Source organism: Bos mutus, chromosome 14, assembly GCF_027580195.1.
Source record: "Bos mutus isolate GX-2022 chromosome 14, NWIPB_WYAK_1.1, whole genome shotgun sequence".
NCBI lineage: Eukaryota > Metazoa > Chordata > Mammalia > Artiodactyla > Bovidae > Bos > Bos mutus.
In genome coordinates this window covers 47,120,455-47,142,735 of record NC_091630.1, presented here as the reverse complement: position 1 = coordinate 47,142,735, position 22,281 = coordinate 47,120,455, and the positions used below count along the sequence as shown (strand labels likewise).

The 22,281-nt window shown below is 39.5% G+C and overlaps 1 protein-coding gene across 8 annotated transcripts in view; it reads right to left on the bottom strand.

The window, feature by feature from the left end:
- EYA1 (EYA transcriptional coactivator and phosphatase 1) overlaps positions 1–22,281 on the bottom strand; it is a 193,975-nt gene that overhangs the window by 153,573 nt on the left and 18,121 nt on the right. For all 8 annotated transcript variants that reach the window (XM_070382268.1, XM_070382274.1, XM_070382270.1 and 5 more), the window contains one exon: positions 6,233–6,310. In XM_070382268.1, the coding sequence (XP_070238369.1) occupies positions 6,233–6,310 (78 nt within the window). The remainder of the gene's footprint in view (positions 1–6,232; positions 6,311–22,281) is intronic.

The following is a 22,281-nucleotide window of genomic DNA, read 5'->3' as shown; positions in this document are numbered from 1 at the left end:
CCCTCTAGAAGAGACCCCTACCTCCACTCTTCACTATAGACTTTGATCTGCTTTTGTTTTCTTCAGAGTACTTTTTGCTGCCTATTTATTTACGCTGCTACTTATCTACTGATCATCTGTCTCTCCCACAAGAATGAAAGCTCCATGAAAACAGAGACCAGCTTGCTTTTTCACCACTATGTTGGCCCACAGCCTAGCACACTGCCTGGCACATAGTAGGTGCTCAATACATAATTGTTGAATGAATGAATCAAATCCCCAAAGGCAGACCTTTCTGTGAACAATTACAAAGAAATCATACTTTGTCACACAAGATGTGTTTTCTCCTCCAGAAATTTCCAATTTTCAAATACGTCAGACATCAACTTTATATGATCAATATCAACTGGCATGATGAAAACAAATGAATAACAAATTTGGGCTTTGTGGAAGTGGAAGCAGCAGCAGGTAAAGATATTTTGCAATCCCTTCAAGCACATTATTTTCAACCGCAATTGTTCTCAACATTTAAATCATTAAAGTATTGCTTTTCATTGGTCATTTTCATGACTGTATTTTAAAAACTTAATAAACATTTAAATCATCGAAGTATTGCTTTTCATTGGTTATTCTCATCCCTGTATTTTAAAAACATAATAAACGACCTTGCATTTTTCAATTCAGCCACACGCATTGGAAAATCAACCTCTCTCCTCTCAGTCTCCCCACACCAGGATACCTGGCGATTTCCCTGGAAAAGAATGACCCTCGCTGCCTCCTTAGAGATTTAAGATGCTAGAGCTCACTGAAGGACACAGGTGGAAATAGCTATTACCAATGTCAGGGTGACTCTATTTCTTCATTATTTTTGGCATCCATTTCCTTAGGATACCCTGAATATTTGAGACATGAATTTTTAAGCTATCATGGAGAAGGAAGGAGGCATAGTGACCACAGAGATAAAGACCATCTTGGAGTTAATGCCTGGAGATTCCTTTCTCCAGCCTCCTCTTCCCTTAGAAACCCTAAGTCCTATTAATAGTTACTCTAGCATGCCATGGTTTTTGCATGTTTACTCATGAAAGAGAGGGAGGAGAGAGTAGGGGAAGGATAGGAGGAGGAGGAAGAGGAAGAGAGAAGGGAAGAGAAAAACTAAAAGACAATAGAAAATGAAGGTCCATCCCCATGTTGTTCTGTATCTGCTATGCTTTGACCCAATTCCCCAGCTCACGTGATCCTTTCCTCTGTGTCCAACAATCAATCTATGGCAAACAAGATCCTCCATAGCTTCAGTCTCTTCACCAATCTCTTCACCTTCCACTAAGCCCACCTTCAAGGCTCTAACTTTTTTTGCATATCTTTTCCCAGTAGAGAAAAAATATCCTTTTTTGCATATCCTTCTCCCAGATTCCAGAATCATAAAGACCTGAAAATACATCCTCCTTGTTTCTTGCAAACCACTGTTTTTCTGCTGTCCCAGGCAATCCTCCCTTGTCTGAAGTTCATGACAACTCTTTAACACTTCCATGAATGACCCATCACCTAAGAACTGCCTCAAGTTGATCAAAAACTAGCATTTGACTGCATCCTGACATATCCCAACATTATCTTGGGTCATGCATCCAGTGCTTTCTCATTCAGTCTTGGCCTCAACTCTGGTCAACCATCAGGCTCAAGACCACATCATGGACTTCCTTCTCCATTCCAGTCTTAAACCACACCAGCACCAACTGATTCGTTTGTTTATTTACAAACATGTACTGACCACTGCCCATGGACTCCAATCCATGATGGCCACTGGGACGGTAAGTGTGAACAAGACAAAAGAATCTCTACTCTCACAGGGCCATGGTTTAGTGGAGGAAGTGAAGTGAGTGAGAGTTGATCAGTCATGTCCAACTCTTTGTGACCCCATGGGCTGTATAATTCATGGAATTCTCCAGCCCAGAACACTGGAGTGGGTAGCCATTCCCTTCTCCAGGGGATCTTCCCAACCAATCCAGGGACTGAACCCAGCTCTCCCACATTGCAGGCAGCTTCTTTGCCATCTGAGCCACCAGGGAAGCCTGGTGGAGGAAAGATAATGCAAAATAATTTTTAAAGGGCTGATAAAGGCTGAGGAAGGGAAGTACAAAGAACCAACTCCAGAAGCATGAGGTGGGGACCTGAGTTTTGAGATTAAAGAAGAAACATCCTCTTTTCACAGAATTTTCATTCCTTATTCCCATCTTATCTGTTCTCCAAGCCATCAAGAGAGGCAGGACCCCTGACATGTTATATTCTCTCAATTTATTATCCCCTTCCTTCACTCTTTTCTACCTATTCTAGGTAGGCAAACAGTTATTTGAAACTAGTCTTTCACTGATGCCCTCAGTTCTCTTCTCATATTGAGTCACTTCAGAAAAAAAAGTAGAAGCCATCATTCATTCATGTATTCAAAATTTATCTAGTAATATCTGAGTGCCTGTGTTGTTAAAGTGTTAATCTCTCAGTCATGTTGACACTTTTGTGACCCCATGATCTGTAGACCACTAGGGAAATCCATGGGATTTCCCAGGCGAGAATACTAGAGTCGGTTGCCATTCCCTTCCCCAGGGCATCTTCCTGACCCAGGGATCGAATTCAGGTCTCCTTCACTGCAAGCAGATTCTTTACTGTCTGACTACCTAACAAATGCCAGGTACTTTTCAGGTGTCAGGGATACAAATGAATAAAAGAAGACTGAATCCCTGCCATCTCAAGCTTACATTCTGACGGGATTGAGAGACCAACAATAAACCTAATACACAACTGAATGCCATCGTTTGTCAACAGTTCTGTGCGTCATTTGGTGGACAGGAGATTCAGCATTTAGCGAGATCAAAAGTCTAGAGTGAGAGTTCTGTAACACTGAGTAGGGGGGTCAGAGTGGATATCATCAAAAAGGTGGGATGTGAAGGTCAGGCAGGGATGGAGTCAGGCAGGTACCTAAGGAGGTACTTGGCAGCCGACTGCCCTTGCAGAGACCCTGATTGGAGGAAGAGCAGGAGGCAAGGGAGGCAGGCGATAGGATCTGCTGGGCTTGCAAGCTCATTGTAAGGATTCATCTTTCATTCAAAGATGAATGGGAGCTGCTGGAGGGTTTGAACAGAGGAATCAGGCAGGAATTCCCTCACTATCTTGCCGCCTCCTCTTCCTCTTCAAACTCATCTGCATTATTTCCCGTTCATCTTTCCTGAGGTTTCTGTGGAAAAGCTATTCTTTTTCTAGGCTGACTCACTCCTGTTTTGAATGTAAGCCATTGCTATCTCATCAGGATTGCCTCTACCTTTCACCCCTGCCTCTATAAAGTTCATAGTGGCATCCCAGACCACCCCGACCTTCTAAATGTCATCATCAACCCTTCAACCCTCTTTCTAATGGACCATCATCTCTTCTTCTTTTGCTACCTATGGACGTGAAAGACATTTTTCTCTTCCCTGTCTCCACTTTCTCATTCATTAAGTCATTCATTCATTCAGTAAACTTCATGAGAACAAACTACCTGCAAGGAACTATGCTGAAGACACAGAGGCAGGGCACATGGGCCAGTGGGCACAAGGGGAAATGGAGCTCGCGTGTCCACTTTGTCCACTAAAACTGCTAAATCCATCCATTCTTCTCATTCTTTAACTTTCCTATTTTGAAATAATTTGACAATTGCAGAAAAGTTGCAAGAATAGTAGAAAAACTTCCCAGATATCTTTCACCCAAACTTCCCAAATGGTAACATTTTCTGAGATTAGCTTTTATTCTCTCTCTCTCTATATATATATGTGTGTGTGTGTGTGTGTGTGTGTATGCACCTGTATAGCTCACATTTTTTGGAGCTGTGGATATGATACCTCTTTACACATAAATATTTAGTGCATATTTCTTAAAAACAAATTTCTTCACCATACGACTGTGATAAAAATCAGGAAAAACACTGATGCAATGCAATACCATTATTCATAGATACTTTGGGATTCATAAATACTTTGGGATTATTCATATATAAACTTTGAGAAACTGTGGTAATCATGTATTTGAGTATGTGATTAACTTGTACTTTAAAATGATGCCTTTTTAAAAGTTTGACTTTTATACATATGCTGTGCAAAAAAAATCATGAAAAAGGCAGAATGAATAAAATTTCTTGTTCATCACCAACTCCCAGAACTTGCTCAAACTTGTGTCCATCGAGTCGGTGATGCTATCTAACCATCTCATCCTCTGTCGTCTCTTCCTCCTCCTGCCTTCAATCTTTCCCAGCATCAGGGTCTTTTCTAATGAGTCAGTTCTTTGCATCAGATGGCCAAAGTATTGGAGCTTCAGCATCAGTCCTTCCAATGAATACTGCCAGCACCCTATTTCATGTCTTCACTATTTCTTGTCCAGATGAAAGAAAACAAAACCCTAACTGTTCTCTACCCTTCTGTTCCCCAGCCTTCCTTTCATCCTGCCTAAGTCATTCCATAAGGGAATATGATCATGCAATGCTCTTCCTCTGGGGCCACCCATGGCACTCAGGTTAAAACACACACACCATATGGAACACACCTGCCTGTTTCGATTCTGGCCCCCGTCTCCCCATGCAGCACCCCCTCCCACCACCACTAACACCAGACACACCAAGCATGTTGATCCATCAGTGGCTCCTCCAAGTTCCACGCCTCTTTGCCTTGGTCTCCTCCCATGGAATGTGCCATCCATCCAGCTTCCTCATCCTCAATTCTATGTGTGCTTTATTACTACTCATTCTGAAAGGCTGAGCATAGGCATCTCCTCCAGAAAACCTTCCCTGACCAGCCCACTCCAACTCGGTTTCTTCCTGGGTGTTCTCAGGGGTTCCCAGGCTTCTCTCTGGCATTATCGAGCTGAACTGTGATGGCCCGGTGATTAGGTTGCTCTATTAAGCCACAAGCCAGGACCGTTCTCATACATCTTTGAATCCATAATAGCACTAAGCACACTGCTTGACATAAGTCAAATTCCAGGAAATGCTTTATTAAAGAACTATAGGTATAACATTTTATTTCCTATTGCCTCTAGCTGGTACCATTAGCATAAAAGTTGTGCATCTGCATTTTGTTTTATATCTACATATAACTCTTTTTAGTTGTGTTATATGTGAAATGATCCTGAGAGCTGGATGAACTCAATCACAAATTTACAAAAGTAGAGCATTTCCAATGGAGAGCTTTTATAAACACAGCAGACAACCTGAAGAGGGTTAAAAATCGAAGAATTATGCCTGATAAAAATGATTTTTTAATGGAAAGAGTCCAAGCTGGGTAATTTGACAAAGATAAACTCAAATCTTCACAGTGAATTTATTATCAGTCACTTTTTTTTATCAGGAATTTCAATATAATGGAGGTGAAACACAGATATTTTGTTTGTTGGAGGCAGACTTTATCGATGTGAAAGAGATGAAAAACCAACTTAAAAATCTAAAGCTACTTTACAAAGTCTAATCTCTAGTAGATATGACAGTTACTTAGGAGGATGACTTGGCAAGTCAGTTTAGTGGGTATCAGAAGCCAGTATTTTGCTTGATTAGAAAAATCACACAGGGACTTCCCTGGTGATCTAATGGCAAAGATCCACGCTCCCAGTGCGGGCAGCCCAGGTTTGACCCCTGGCCAGGTTCCCTTGTGGCTCAGCTGGTAAAGAATCCACCTGCAATGCGGGAGACCTGGGTTCAATCCCTGCGTTGGGAAGAGCCCCTGGAGAAGGGAAAGGCTACCCACTCCAGTATTCTGACCTAGAGAATTCCACGGACTGTATAGTCTATGGGGTCACAAAGAGTCAGACATGACTGAGCGACTTTCACCTTCAGGGAACTAGAGTCCACGTGCTGCAACGAAGAGTTTGCATGCTTCAACTAAAGATCCCACACGCCACGCAACAAAGACCAGAGAGCCTGCGTGCCGCAGCCAAGACCCAGCACAGACAAATAAATTAATAGTTTTTAAAAGAAAAATCACACAGATGAGAAACAAAAGGAGTCATTAACATAATAAAGATAATTCAGAGATGAGAACAGCAACTTTTGATGTTTTTTCTCCAAAATTTTCAGCATCACAATAAAAACATCACAACTGCAAACATGTGACTCTGAGAAAAACTATACAGTATTACACAGACAATCTACACATACATATGAGTCTATATACATATATTTGTACATATATAAACGACAAAAAATAATGTTTCATATTAATGTGAAAATCTAATATTTATTCCTTACCTGAACCTGAGAAATTGTCTAAAGACCCGTCTGCTGTTGTTGAAACTATTTCACTGCTGCTCATTGGCTCTGTTTTAACTACAAAAATAAACAACATATGTCATGTATCCAATTAATAGTTATTTGTAAAGGCACAGTAGAGAAGATATAACATTCAAAAAGTTTTAAGAAAATAATCTAAAAATCAACTCTTCCATATTAGTATATAAATCAGATTGATATTCCTAATAGAGTCTTTTTTAAAGAAATTCACCTTAAGTTTTTCTAAGGAACCTACTGCGACAAGTAACTTTTAAAAGAAACACTTTAAACTAAAATTTGCTTTCTCAGTTATCCAGCATGGCTGAAACAGAGTGCTCACTTTAATGATTACTATTACCATCCTGCCACACCAAGCCACCAATTCATCAATGTCTAATGTACACTTAGTACCAAAAGCACACTAAATATAAATGCAGCATAAATAAAATTTTCCATTTAAAAGTAATGATGATAGCAGACAGTTTGTGGAAAGCATAACCTTTGGTAAAGTCCCTTGGGTCTATAAACTAAAGACATTTAGATTTATGCTATTGGTTTTCCAAAGCAAATCCACTCTACTGTTATAGTGATGGGATTATTGCAGATAAGCCAGACCACCTCTGGACCCTTTTTCTCTTAGTTTTATATTTTTTAAAATAAAAGGGTAGAACCATTATTTTCCCTAGAAATTACTCGCAAAGTGCTATCATTGGAATTTGCCCAGCCTACTTTGTGGAAGTTATACATCCCTATTAACAGGTTTTCAAAAAGAGTATAATAATATTTTAAAGGTTACCTAAAAATCAATAACATGTATCCCAAAATGAAGGCCACAACAAGAGAATATTTGGGGAGGCTTCTCTCACCATGTAAATACATTCTGGAATGGGGAAAGATAATGGAGAAAATGCAGCTTTTCCTTCTTTTAACATTGCCAATGTCATATAAACATAAGGCAAAGGACAAATTTACCCTCTTGGGCCTTCAAATCTTTCACTCGTGCATAATGAGTAGTTTAAAATACACATTATGAATAGTTGCAGCAGATAGTTACTTTCAAAACATTAATTATGTAGACTGTCTCTAAACCAAGTTGAGTCCAAAGGAAATCACTTCAACTGACTGTTCTAATGTAGAACAAACAGTGTGATTGAAGTTTGTACTTTCCCACTTCTTTTAGATTAGAAGTCTTAGTTGATGCTAATAAATTCTGATATAAGCCTGTATTTCCCTCTTCTCTTCACGCCTCCGCGAAACTTAACAGTATTGCTCTTCATACTCATTACAGTGCCACAGATTCAAGAAGCCAGGGAAACCTGTGCTGGTGCACTTTCCTGCTCACTTACCCACATCCTTATCTTACTGCTTTAAAAAGAACTCATGCAATGTCCTGTACACACAAAGCAATAGTTCTAGATCAACTCTGTACTTGACAGATTACCACTGGGATCTGAACTTAGTATCAAATATCACATGACCAGAAAAAGTCCAGAGCTATGCCCAAGAGGAATAGGTCCTACAAAGCACCTACGACGTGTGAGAGTCTTTATAGACATTCTAATTAATCCCTTTAAATAATTCTACAGGTAGATCTCAGAAGACAATGCGCAAACTCTCTAGTTTCACATGCAAAAACTGAAAGCAGAGATATAAGGAAATTGCCCAAGTGGCTGAAATGGGATTTCATGTTAGCTATTTTTTATTCCAAGGCTGAAAACACTGGCAGTTAAGTGGCACATCCCAACAATAAGAGCTACCTGACAACACAGTACAGCAATGGAGGCACTGCCACACTCTGTAGACTAACGGGAAGCAAAACCCCTACAGTCCTTGGATTCCTAGAGTGTTGATGCTTCCAGGCTAGAGAGCTCACTGGCAGATCTCAAGTGGAAGGTCCACACTCACCTGGCTGCCCAGCAAGGATGGTGAGGAAGAAATTTACAGTGTGAGATGTTAGCCCAGGCGACTCCTAAGTCTTTGCCAAATCTGAGATCCTTGATTCTGTAGATTGGGCTGCAAAATTCATGAAAGCTTGACTCTGCCTAACTACTGCTACCTTTGTACACCTACGACCCACCCCAGCTACTCTCCATATTTGGCTTAATCAAATAGTTTTCACTCCCAAGAGGCATATTCAATTGTCCTTGAGATGCCATTAAAAATATGCAAAAAGAATAGGAAGGAAAAGAAGGGGATACTTAACCTTTTAGGCCTCAAGCCCATTGCTTTTTGCCATTGTTCAAATACACTCATCCATAGACTAAAGACTCCCTTTTCCTGGCGAATCCATTTTTTTTTTTTTTTAGGTTCACTCACTGTTAAAGAGAAGAGCCAGTACATAAAGTAACTACCAGAATATTCGTGATCTTATCAGGTACTGTAGGTCAACCTGCCATCACCAGCCACCTGATGCTACAGAGACTCGTGACTTACTGTGATAGAAAATAGTTTCTGAATGAGAGCTAAATAAACAGAGACGGCTGCTGGCTTTGGGCACGCCAAGCATACACCCACCAGAAGATTAAAAAAGACAAGATAATAATCCTGTGGCCACCAAAGCTTTACATATCCTTACTAGTGCCATGACATTTATAAATATGTCATAAGCGACATAATAAAGCACCTTACCAAAGCTCTGAATTTAAAAACACAACATACTGGGTTTTTTAAAGTTTGATCATTTAAGGTGCAGTTATGTCCAACAATAAGGATCCCCTCTACACTACCTATCTGAAAAGAAAAAAAATCTATGAATAACCTGTTTTCCTTTAAATAATAGTAGGATTCTTCTCTCTCCACCACACTTTTTCCTTTGCTATATGATTTCATTCTGTCAGAAAGCAGGAACTTTTATTCTCTTTTGCCCCCACTCAAGAATCTGTCTTTTCTCTACCACTCTGAATTTTCAATCTCCTATCTGATATTTAAGGACTCATCCTTTAAAACATACTCAGAAAAAAAAAAAAAAAAACACTCAGAAATTCTTTTTCCCCACTTTAATCTCCCTGATCCTTTCAACAGCTTCTCCTAACCACGCACTTTAGGCTTGAGCTATACTGGGCAACCTGCTATATCCTCCAGAGGTGCCACACACTTCCATCTGTCAGTGCCTCTGAGCTTTTGTTTTGAAGGCAAATAATTCAAATACCCACCATAAGACTTTGTGAAGTTATTCCATCTCTTCAACACTGGTTATCTCATCTACAAAATTTAAGAAGTGATATCTACAGTGGCATTTATATACAGAATACACTTAACCATAAAAAAAAAGAATAAAATCTTTCCATCTGTGATAGCATGAGTGGATCTTGAGAGTATTAGTGAAATGCGTCAAAAGAGAAAGAAACACTGTATGATTTCACTTCTTTGTGGAATCTACAAAGCAAAACTCACAAAGAGAACAGATGCTCACAGATACAAAGTGGTTGCCAAAGGGGGTTTAGGGGGTGGGTGAAATGGACGCAGGGGGTCAAGAGATACAAACTTCCAGCTGTAAGATAAATAAGCCATGGAGAGGGTGACTATAGTCAATAATATTATACTGCATATTTGAAAGTTGCTAGGTTCCTGTCACAAGAAAAAAAAAATGTTATCTACATCCTAGGAATGTAGTACAGATCCATAAAATGTATGTAAAGTACCTAACATACAGAAGGAACTAAAACTATGTTTATCATCATCATTAGTAGCAGTATTATATAACTACTAGACTGAATGCCTTCCTCCTAGGGAACAGTACAGGGAGCAACAGGGAATAGAGTTAAAACACGTAATAAATAAGTGAATGAATGAATAAAGGAAAGAATAGAGTTAAAAGCACCAGCTTTGAAATTATCAATTGAAGTTCAATCTAGATTTGCTATTAACAGTATGAACCTGGAAAAGCGACTCAATTTCTGTGTGCTTCTGCTTCCTCATCAGTAACTGGAGACAATACACCCATAAGAATATTTTAAAAAGATAAATGCTTATAAATCATTGAACACTGAGCTAGGTCCAGATGCCATGCTTTTATAGCTACTCTGTCATTAGAGTGTCTTATTAAAATGATGATGAGAAATCAAAGTGGTTTCTTCTGGGACAGAATCTGTTACAAACTTCACATTAAAGTGAAGCTTACCCTTTGAAAAGTAAATGAGAAGAATCTGAAGCTAAATGGCTTGTCTATGATCAACCATGAAGCCACTGCCTCAGGACAGCCAAAATCAAATCAAGGTAATTTGGATATAACAAGAAGGCAGGACTAAATCGTGATTATATTAATAAAACATACACCTCTGTCATTACAATCAGTGTATACTCTTTCTGAAGAAACGGACTAGAGGAAGAATGCTGACCATGGCAATCATGATAGAAGATTCCAGGAGAAAATGTGGGCATCTGTCTCCAGCACTATTCAGGGTGAATATACTATTATGTTAGAGCTTCCCAGGTGATGTTAGTGGTAAAGAACCCGGCTACCATGCAGGAAACATAAGAGACACAGGTTCAATCTCTGAGTCGGGAAGATCCCCTGGAAGTGGAAATGGCAACCCATTCCAGTATTCTTGCTGGGGAAATTCCAAGGACAGAGGAGCCTGGTGGGCTACAGTCCATGAGGTCACAAAGAGTCAGACACGACTGAAACGACGGAGCACGCACGATACTGTATATGGTCCATGAAAAAGAGAACCCTCTTTTGATTCACCATAAATTTAAGTGGAGATAGATCTATCAGATCACTCTCAAGATCAACCAACTAACCCATCATACCATGATTCCATGCTCATCAAGCACCTTTATTACTGATGCAACATCCATATCTTCTTTGCAACAATACCCCACTATTTGGTTATTTGGTCTCAACAAATTCAATCACTTCATCCCAAGGGACTATTTCCCTTCTGCCTCACCTAATTTTACAGACAGACAGCAGAACTATTTACAATAGCCAGGACATGGAAGCAACCTAAATATCCATTGATACAGGAATGGATAAAGAAGATGTGGTATGTATATACAATGGAATATTCAGTTTAGTTCAGTCATTCAGTCGTGTCCGACTCTTTGAGACTCCCTGAACCGCAGCATGCCAGGCCTCCCTGTCCATCACCAACTCCTGGAGTTTACCCAAACTCATGTCCATTGAGTTGGTGATGCCATCCAACCATCTCATCCTCTGTCGTCCCCTTCTCCTCCCGCCTTCAAACTTCCCAGAATCAAGGTCCTTTCAAATGAGTCAGTTCTTCACATCAGGTGGCCAAAGTATTGGAGTTTCAGCTTCAGCATCAGTCCTTCCAATGAATATTCCAATAGAATATTACTCAGCCATATAGAAGGATGAACTAATGCCACTTGAAGCAACATTGTTACATTGAGTGAAGTCAGTCAAGATAAAGACAAATATTGTATGATACTAATTATATGTAGAATCTTAAAAAATGGTACAAATGAACTTATTTATAAAACAGATATAGAGTCACAGATGTACAAAAACTTATGGTTACAGGAGGTAAAGTGGAAGAAGAGATAAAGTGAGAGACTGAGATAGATAAACACACACTACAGATAAAGTAAATAATAAGGTTAATTAAACCAATATAGGGACTTCCCAGGTGCTGCCAGTGGTAAAGAATCCACCTGCCAATGCAGGAGATGCAAGAGATGTGGGTTCAATCCCTGGGCCAGGAAGACCCCCTGGAGAAGGAAGTGGCAAACCACCACAGTATTCTAGCTTGGAAAATCCCATAGATAGAGGAGCCTGGTGGGTTACAGTTCATGGGGTTGCAAAGAGTCAGACGTGACTGAGCACATATAAACACATCATCACATATGCATATGACTGTTAGGGTTATTGATGAGAAATTCTAGTTTGCTCCCCAGGTGGCACTAGTGGGTAAGAACCCACATGCCAATGCAGGAGGCATAAGAGACAACGGGTTCAATCCCTGGGTTGGGAAGATCCCCTGGAGAAGGGCATGGCAATCCACTCCAGTATTCTTGCCTGGAGAATCCCATGGACAGAGGAGCCTGGCGGGCTACAGTCCATAGGGTCTCAGAGAGTTGCACACGACAGAAGCAACTTAGCAAGCACTCACAAACCAATATAAAATAGATAACTAATACTGTACGGAACAGGGAACTCTACTTAATACTCTTAAGGGCCTATATTGAAAAACAATCTACAAACAAGTGGATGAAAGTATCTATATAACTGATTCACCTTGCTATACACCTGAAACTAACAAAATTTGTAAATTAACTATACTCTAATAAAATGTTTTAATAAAAGAAAAACCAAAATCTAAATAAATAAGCAAATAGGCAGGTCTCGCCTAATTAAAAAAAAATCTTTTCTCAACCATTATCTATTTCTCTCCCTTCTTTCATCACTAAGTTTTCTAAAAATCTGCCTTCGAACTTAGTATCTACTCTCTCTTTGCTGCTACTGCTGCTGCTAAGTCACTTCAGTCATGTCCGACTCTGTGCGACCCCACAGACGGGAGCCCACCAGGCCTCCCCATCCCTGGGATTCTCCAGGCGAGAACACTGGAATGGGTTGCCATTTCCTTCTCCATCTTTAGTCCTCTTAAATATCCCTTTATAGTTACTATTTTACTAAAAGGATTTTAATTGCCTAATTCAAACTCTTCTCCATCCTGATTTTCCTTAATTTTTCTGTAGAATGGGCCTTCCCCTGACATTTTTCTCATCATTGATCAATACAACACAACGTTTCCCTGTTCTCCTTGTATTTTTTCTTCTGGACTGTTCTCCTCTGCTTACTCTATGGTTCGATAATTGTACTTCCTCCTTATCCAACTAAATTTTCCTTCGCAATCATGTCTTTCCTTGCAACTGTTTAAAAAAATCTTCTCCATGTAGTCAACTCTCAAATCTTTATCCACACGCACAACTTTCTCATGGGGACCAATCCTCATATTCCAATTGTGCAATGCCCTTGTCTGGATCAAGGGTAAATCCAATGCTCCAATGTGATCTCCTCATCCTATCCTTTTCTAGTGGTCACACCATCTAGATTGAGCATTTCACGCTGATTCCTCCCAGCAACTCTCTCCTCACACTCCACTGTCAATCTATCATCTCTGTTGGTCTCATCTTTCACAACCACCTTTCCCCTAATTTCACAGTCACAAGCCTAATTACTGTATACCTCTTCTCTCTGAAAAGCCAATCAATTGGCCTTTCAGTCTTTATTTTGAACAGAGATATTTATCTTTCTATAGACTAGACTGGAGCAAGTCACTCTGCTGCTGAGGTCTTCAACAGGCTTTTCATTTTCTTCTGAATTAAGTTATCATAACTTTATCACTGGAAAAGACTCTGATGCTGGGAAAGACTGAAGGCAAAAGGAGAAGGGGGAAGCAGAGGATAAGACGGTTAGATAGCATCACCAACTCAAAAGTCATGAATTTGAGCAAACTCTGGGAGATAGTAAAGGACAGGGGAGCCTGAAGTGCTGCAAGCCATGGGGTCACAAAGAGTCAGACATGAATTAGCAAGTGAATACCACCACCAACAACTTTATCATATTCTTAAGGCCCTGTATGAGACGAAGCTTTTTTCTTTTTTTGCTTTCCATGCCACTTCCTTTATACACACTTTGTATTTGTATAACAACTAGTAACTTACAAGAATACAAGAGCACTACAAAACAGTCACATTTAATTATCCTAACTTTGCTATCTGACACTTATCTCCATTTTATAGACAAAGAATCACACGCCCAAACAAACCAACCAACACTGGCCTACCAAACTGGCCCACCAAATGTTTAATACTTCCTCAATTCCACAGTATTGCTAGTGCCTTTCCTTCTGACGTTAAATGTTCTACAGTTTCCAATGATCTGAATCCTTCATGGTTCAATTGAAGTCCCATTTGCTTTGTGAAGATTTGCCTGATCTACTACTCAGGGGTTATGCTTCTTTTCCTTGAACCACTAAATCTGAGTTTGTACCTCATTTAGAACACATATCTTATTCAACCTTGCTTTACATTTCATAGTCTTATCCAAATATGTTATAGATTTCTTCATAGTTGGAACTCCAACTTTTTATGTCCCTATAGAACATAGCCCAGTGCTTCACACATAATTGGAACTCAATATTCACTGAAGAAATGGATGAAGGTAAAAATGTACAACTGACTTTGAAAAGCAGATTATAACTGACTTCATACCACTGGGCACATTGTATAGGGCAATTAAACACACTGTATATGATTAAACTGAAAATTACATTTTATTCCTCCGAAATTATCACTCTGTCAACTTCTATGCAGGTTCTTATAAAACCTCTCACTCACAAGACACATTTCCCTCATATTATTTTGAGCAAAGTACTCTTTGGAGAAGATATACTCACATAAAGGAATATCAATCATTGGATTTTTTGGTATATTTAGAGAGAATCCTTCCTGATCTTTAAAAAGAGAGATAAGTCACATATATTTAATAATAATTTGTGGGCATGATCAGTCCAAGGCAAAATATTAGATATTACTGTAAGCAAACCTTTACACAGAACTTTAAAGAGCTACACCACACATGATTATGCTGTACAGATAATAAATAACCTATAAGACAAAAGCATAACCATTGTAATGTTAAGTTATAGTTTGGATTCAATGATAGTATCACTCACAGATTTAATGAGTGCCCTATCTAAAGTCATGAGGCAGAAGTAGAAACGTACATTTTAAAAAAATGTGTCAAATGACTCAGAAAGTGGCATCAAGGGATACCAAAGGCATATAGAAAAATGGATAAAAAGTAGAAGATAGCAATATTCCTACATTTGTATATTTTATTTTAGACATAAGTAAATAAAGTAAAAGATTATAAGCAGCCATTCAACTATTTCTCCTTTATTGAAAAGAATATATATCCATGAATGAAATGATTTTTCTTTGGTTAATACCCATTTGGAAAACAAGGTATCCCTTTATGTTCAGATTGGTTTTACAGTCTGGAATATGATTATGAGTACTGTAAAATTTAAATTCATCTTCTTTTTCTTTCTTTTTTAATTTTATTTTTAAACTTTACAAAATTGTATTAGTTTTGCCAAATATCGAAATGAATCCACCACAGGTATACATGTGTTCCCCATCCTGAACCCTCCTCCCTCCTCCCTCCCCATACCATCCCTCTGGGTCGTCCCAGTGTACCAGCCCCAAGCATCCAGTATCGTGCATCGAACCTGGACTGGCAACTCGTTTCATACATGATATTATACATGTAATTTATAATTACATGTATAATGTTTCAATGCCATTCTCCCAAATCTTCCCACCCTCTCCCTCTCCAACAGAGTCCATAGGACTGTTCTATATCAGTATCTCTTTTGCTGTCTCGTACACAGGGTTATTGTTACCATCTTTCTAAATTCCATATATATGTGTTAGTATACTGTATTGGTGTCTTTCCTTCTGGCTTACTTCACTCTGTATAACAGGCTCCAGTTTCATCCACCTCATTAGAACTTATTCAAATGTATTCTTTTTAATGGCTGAGTAATACTCCATTGTGTATATGTACCACAGCTTTCTTATCCATTCATCTGCTGATGGGCATCTAGGTTGCTTCCATGTCCTGGCTATTATAAACAGTGCTGCAATGAACACTGGGGTACACGTCTCTCTTTCCCTTCTGGTTTCCTCAGTGTGTATGCCCAGCAGTGGGATTGCTGGATCATAAGGCAGTTCTATTTCCAGTTTTTTAAGGAATCTCCACACTGTTCTCCATAGTGGCTGTACTAGTTTGCATTCCCACCAACAGTGTAAGAGGGTTCCCTTTTCTCCACACCCTCTCCAGCATTTATTGCTTGTAGACTTTTGGATCACAGCCATTCTGACTGGTGTGAAATGGTACCTCATAGTGGTTTTGATTTGCATTTCTCTGATAATGAGTGATGTTGAGCATCTCTTCATGTGTTTGTTAGCCATCTGTATGTCTTCTTTGGAGAAATGTCTATTTAGTTCTTTGGCCCATTTTTTGATTGGGTCATTTATTTTTCTGGAGTTGAGCTGTAGGAGTTGCTTGTATATTTTTGAGATAGTTGTTTGTCAGTTGCTTCATTTGCTATTATTTTCTCCCATTCTTAAGGCTTTGACAAAATTTAACATCCATTTATGATAAAAACTCTCCAGAAAGCAGGAATAGAAGGAACATACCTCAACATAATAAAAGCTATATATGACAAACCCACAGCAAACATTATCCTCAATGGTGAAAAATTGAAAGCATTTCCTCTAAAGTCAGGAACAAGACAAGGGTGCCCACTTTCACCATTACTATTCAACATAGTTTTGGAAGTTTTGGCCACAGCAATCAGAGCAGAAAAAGAAATAAAAGGAATCCAAATTGGAAAAGAAGAAGTAGAACTCTCACTATTTGCAGATGACATGATCCTCTACATAGAAAACCCTAAAGACTCCACCAGAAAATTACTAGAAATAATAAATGACTATAGTAAAGTTGTAGGATATAAAATCAACACACAGAAATCCCTTGCATTCCTATACACTAATAATGAGAAAACTAGAAAGGGAAATTAAGCAAACAATTCCATTCACCATTGCAACGGAAAGAATAAAATACTTAGGAATATATCTACCTAAAGAAGCTAAAGACCTATATATAGAAAACTATAAAACACTGGTGAAAGAAATCAAAGAGGACAATAATAGATGGAGAAATATACCATGTTCATGGATTGGAAGAATCAATATAGTGAAATGAGTATACTACCCAAAGCAATTTATAGATTCAATGCAATCCCTATCAAGCTACCAACGGTATTCTTCACAGAGCTAGAACAAATAATTTCACAATTTGTATGGAAATACAAAAAACCTCGAATAGCCAAAGCGATCTTGAGAAAGAAGAATGGAACTGGAGGAATCAACCTACCTGGCTTCAGGCTCTACTACAAAGCCACAGTCATCAAGACAGTATGGTACTGGCACAGAGACAGAAATATAGATCAATGGAACAAAATAGAAAGCCCAGAGATAAATCCAAGCACATATGGACACCTTATCTTTGACAAAGGAGGCAAGAATATACAATGGATTAAAGACAATCTCTTTAACAAGGGGTGCTGGGAAATCTGGTCAACCACTTGTAAAAGAATGAAACTAGAACACTTTCTAACACCATACACAAAAATAAACTCAAAATGGATTAAAGATCTAAACGTAAGACCAGAAACTATAAAACTCCTAGAGGAGAACATAGGCAAAACATTCTCCGACATACATCACAGCAGGATCCTCTATGACCCACCTCCCAGAATATTGGAAATAAAAGCAAAAATAAACAAATGGGACCTAATTAAACTTAAAAGCATCTTCTTTTTCTTAAAAGGGGCTTCCCTGGTGACTCATATGGTAAAGAATAATCTGCCTGCAATGAGGGAGACCTGGGTTCAATTCCTGGGTCTGGAAGATCCCCTGGAGAAGGGAAAGGCTACCCACTCCAGTATTCTTGCCTGGAGAATTCCAGGGAGAGAGGAGCCTGGTGGGCTACAGTCCATGGGGTTGCAAAGAGTAAGAGTAACTCTTCAAAATAGCAATACTATCTTTTGAAAACCAAATCAACACACATAGACTAAACTTGAACTTAAGGGTGTACACAGCCAACAAGGAATGTTGGTCAATCGAAACTCGTTATTCACAGGAAGTATAGCATATTGGAAGGGCACTGCACAATGACTTATGTAGAGGTCTAGACTAATTGACTTTTTGGTGAAAGAAATGATACTTGGTAAATGATGACTGTTCCTTTGAGATATCCCTTTGAATGTTTGACTCAGTGGCTTCTAACCTTCTTGAGAATGAAGCCCTGTTTCTAACATCAAAATATTTCAGAATCCAGATGATAGCCTATTTTTAATCTGTTGATTGAGAAAGTGCCCGATGACAAAAACCCACTGTGAATTTTCAAACATGAAAATTTGTTGTGTTTTCATGAACATACAAGAATTAAACATGTATGCGGCCTGGACAGGATTCCAGTTTTGTTGTTGTTCAGCTTCCTAACACACAGAATTCAGGCAGATCTCATGAGCCTCCATTTTGCTGTACCTGTCTCCCTCAATCCAATCTACCCTTGAAATTGCTGCCAGATTCATACCTAAAACACTTGCACCATATCAACCCTCATTCAAAATATTCAATGGCTTCTCTACTGGCTCCAGGATAAAGTCCAAATTCCTTAGCCTAGTATTCAGGGTCCTCCAGTTTGGCTTCAGATGATCCTTCTAACCTTATCTACTATCGACTCCTTTTTCAGCTCCACTAGTCTCCTCCCTGTCTCCCACACTATCCTACCCTTGTTCATATTGGTCCCTCATTTAGAATGCATTCCATCTCTTCTCTATCTATTCAGGTTCTACCCATTTCCCAAACACTCAGCTCAGATTCCATCTCCTCCTTGAAGCCTGGCCAGACCTCAGCAAGCTGAAGAGCTCTTTTCTCTAAACTCTGAGAGCACTTTTGTTTGACTCAGTGGCTTCTAACCTTCTGGAGAATGAAGCCCTCTTTCTAACATCAAAATATTTCAGAACCCAGATGATAGCCTATTTTTAATCTGTTGATTGAGAAAGTGCCTGATGTCAAAAACCCACTGTGAATTTTCAGACAAGAAAATCTGTTGTGATTTCATAAACATAATAGAACATCCATATATGAAAAAGAATTAAGCATGTATGTGGCCTGTTAATCTTAAACGTGCCATTTGATGACTTTTAACAAATACCTACATTTAGACGCTAGTGTGTTACAAGAACGCAAGCACAGCAAACGGCCTGAAAAGACTGCTCCAATTTTAAGAATTAAGGTAGCAATAGAACAGTCTCAATTTATTGCACGGGCAATATTTATGTAGAATTTTCACCTGGAAGAGTAATCATTTTAAAAATAGCTTGTTTCTTGAGCATTTACTACATGTCAGGCATTGTGCTAAGCACCTTACAAGTAATAGCTTATTTGCTTCTTGTGGCAATTTCATGAGATATTTACTATAATTGTCACATTTGAAAGATGAGAAAACCACAGCCTAAAGATGTTTAAAAACTAGCCTAAGGTCACACAATTAGGTTTCAAATATCTTCGATTACCATACCTTTTATGAAACCACTGAAAAGTCAAATGTTGTTCAGTGAGGGTTTTATCATCCTTAATCATGTCTCTGATGGAGAGCCTAACAATCATTGAAGGGCACAGCAACAGAAATGTCCCAGAAGAGCAGGGCATTAAACAAAAGTGTATCAGTGCATGCTGCAATTCGGTGAATGGTAAAACAAACTAGTGTATGAAGACCGGAAGCAGATGGGCTGGCTCAGGTTCACAACCTCAATCATATCAATCTGGAAAAATGGTGTACTTGCCTAAAATGTAATCAACCTACCAAATTTACATCTCAGATCATACCCCTTTCCCATGCTTCACCAAACCACAGGAGCACCCAGACCTAAATCCTACCCACACTGGGTATTAACTGAGCAAGCACTTATGGAGTACTCCAGGTACTAAGAGGACCTGCAAAGGCTATCAGGAGAAGTGAGGATCTCCAGGGGAAGTAAATCTCTCTTTCCATGGAAACACTGCAGTAGCCATTCCCAGTAGATATGTTTGCTTAAAAAAAAAAAAAAAAAAGTCACCTGTATTATTCTTTACTAATAGTTGCTCTTCTTTGAGTAGGTTTGAACCTTTGAGTAGATGACAGGGACTGGAGTTAGTATTTTAAGTCTATAGCTGAAGAGAAGGTATAATCTGTTGTAGGACATGTATTAAGTGAACCTTAAACATGCATTCCTATATATATTAGGTGGAGACAAATACTATTTTATTCTACTTACACAAGTCGCCCAGAATAGTCAAACACCTACAGTCAGAAAGTACACTGGTAGATGCCAGGGGCCAGGGGATGGAGGCATGCGGTGGGGGGATGGGGACTTAGTGTTTAATGGGGACAAAGTTTCAGTTTAGGAAGGTGAAAAATTTGGTAGATGGATGATGGTGAGAGTGCCCAACAATGTGAATGTACTTAGTGCCAATGAACTGTACAGTTGAATATGGTTAAAATAGAATATTTTATGTGACTTTTACCACAATAAAAAAAATTTTTAAAAAGAACCTCGAGCCTCCACTAGGTGAAATAGACCCAGTGATAAAGGTGCAACCCCCATTTTACAGTGGGGAGGGCAGAGGCTCAGAGATCTTAGTCGCTCAGTCATGTCCAACTTACGACCCCATGGACTGTAGCCCATCAGGCTCCTCTGTCTATGGAGTTCTCCAGGCAAGAATACTGGAGTGGGCTGCCATTTCCTTCTCTAGGGGATCTTCCCAACCCAGGGATTGAACCCACATCTCTTATGTCTCCTGCATTGCCAGGTGAGTTCTTTACCACTAGCGCCACCTGGGAAGCCCAAAACTAGGAGATAACTCGGGGTTGTCTGGGATCAGAGATCTTACATGATAATAACACAAAACAGCCAATGGATATTAAATATTTCTTAGAAGTCAGTGTGTTCTAAGTGCTTTAGCAACTCATTTAACTATCCTCACACCCCGAGAGGTAGACACTTTCATTTTACGACAAGGAAGCAGAGATAGAAACAGTTCAGTAATTATTCAGCATCACACTCAGTCTCCAGCAAGTGGCAGGGCTGGTATCCTCGTTTCAGAGCCTTCCCCCAGTCCTCTGCTCTCTTTCAAAACCTGTATGTCAGTTACAGAATTATGACACTGAGATTTTAAGCCCAGGTTAGTCTGATTGCAAAATCCATCCTTACTATCATGCAATACTGCTTTGCTACATATATATATATATATATATATATATTTTATATTATCCATTCTCTGCTTTCCTTAGGGCAAGTATCAGCAATTTGTGCTGAAATGGTAATATATAAATAAGTACATGATTTCAGATAAAAATGCCCCTCATAACTCCTTACCTGCAGTCTTTTCTCCCTACCTATCACCCACTGGAAAAGACCCTGATGCAGAGAAAGGCTGAAGATAGGAGAAGGGGATGACAGAGGATGAGATGATTGGATGGCATCACTGACTCAATGGAAATGAATCTGAGCAAACTCCAAGAGATGGTGAATGACAGGGAGGCCTGGTGTGCAGCAGCCCATGGGGTTTCAGAGTCACATATGACTGAGAAACTGAATAACAACAAAGCATCTGTTGAATCAAAGTTTCAAAATACTACCTAAGTGTATTTCTCAGACACAGACTCAATCACATTACTCTCCTGTTTGCAAGCCTTCGGGTCATCCAACTCTTTCAGGATTGAATTCAAACTCCTGAACTTGGTACATAAGGTTGTAGGTTGTTCATCATCTGCTTGGGTGACTGTCTTAGTCCCATCTCTGTGCACTCTACCCATATGTCTCACCTCCCCTGCCACACACAGTCCCCGGGATTAGGAATGGCTTTGCTCCTTCCTGGCACAGCATCCAGTGTTTCTCTACCTCTCCTTCAAGATTCAGTTTAAGCATTACTAGTGTGCAGACACTATCCTCAATCACCACAGTCATGGCTGGGTATCCCTTATCCTCTGGAGAATACAGTCCTGATCATCAAGTATGGTGGTCATCTGACTGCTGCTGCTGCTGCTGTTGCTAAGTCGCTTCAGTCGTGTCCGACTCTGTGCGACCCCATAGATGGCAGCCCACCAGGCTCCGCCGTCCCTGGGATTCTCCAGGCAAGAACACTGGAGTGGGTTGCCATTTCCTTCTCCAGTGCATGAAAGTGAAAAGTGAAAGTGAAGTCACTCAGTCGTGTCCGACTCTTAGCGACCACATGGACTGCAGCCTACCAGGCTCCTCCGTCCATGAGATTTCCCAGGCAAGAGTACTGGAGTGGGTTGCCATTGCCTTCTCTGACTACAGGACTGCAAATTACAGGAGATTATGAACTGCTCCTTGCTAGAGTGCTATGTGGTAAATTTCTAGACATATCAGTTAATAACTATTTCTTGAATTAACAAGGAAATGGTGGATATACAG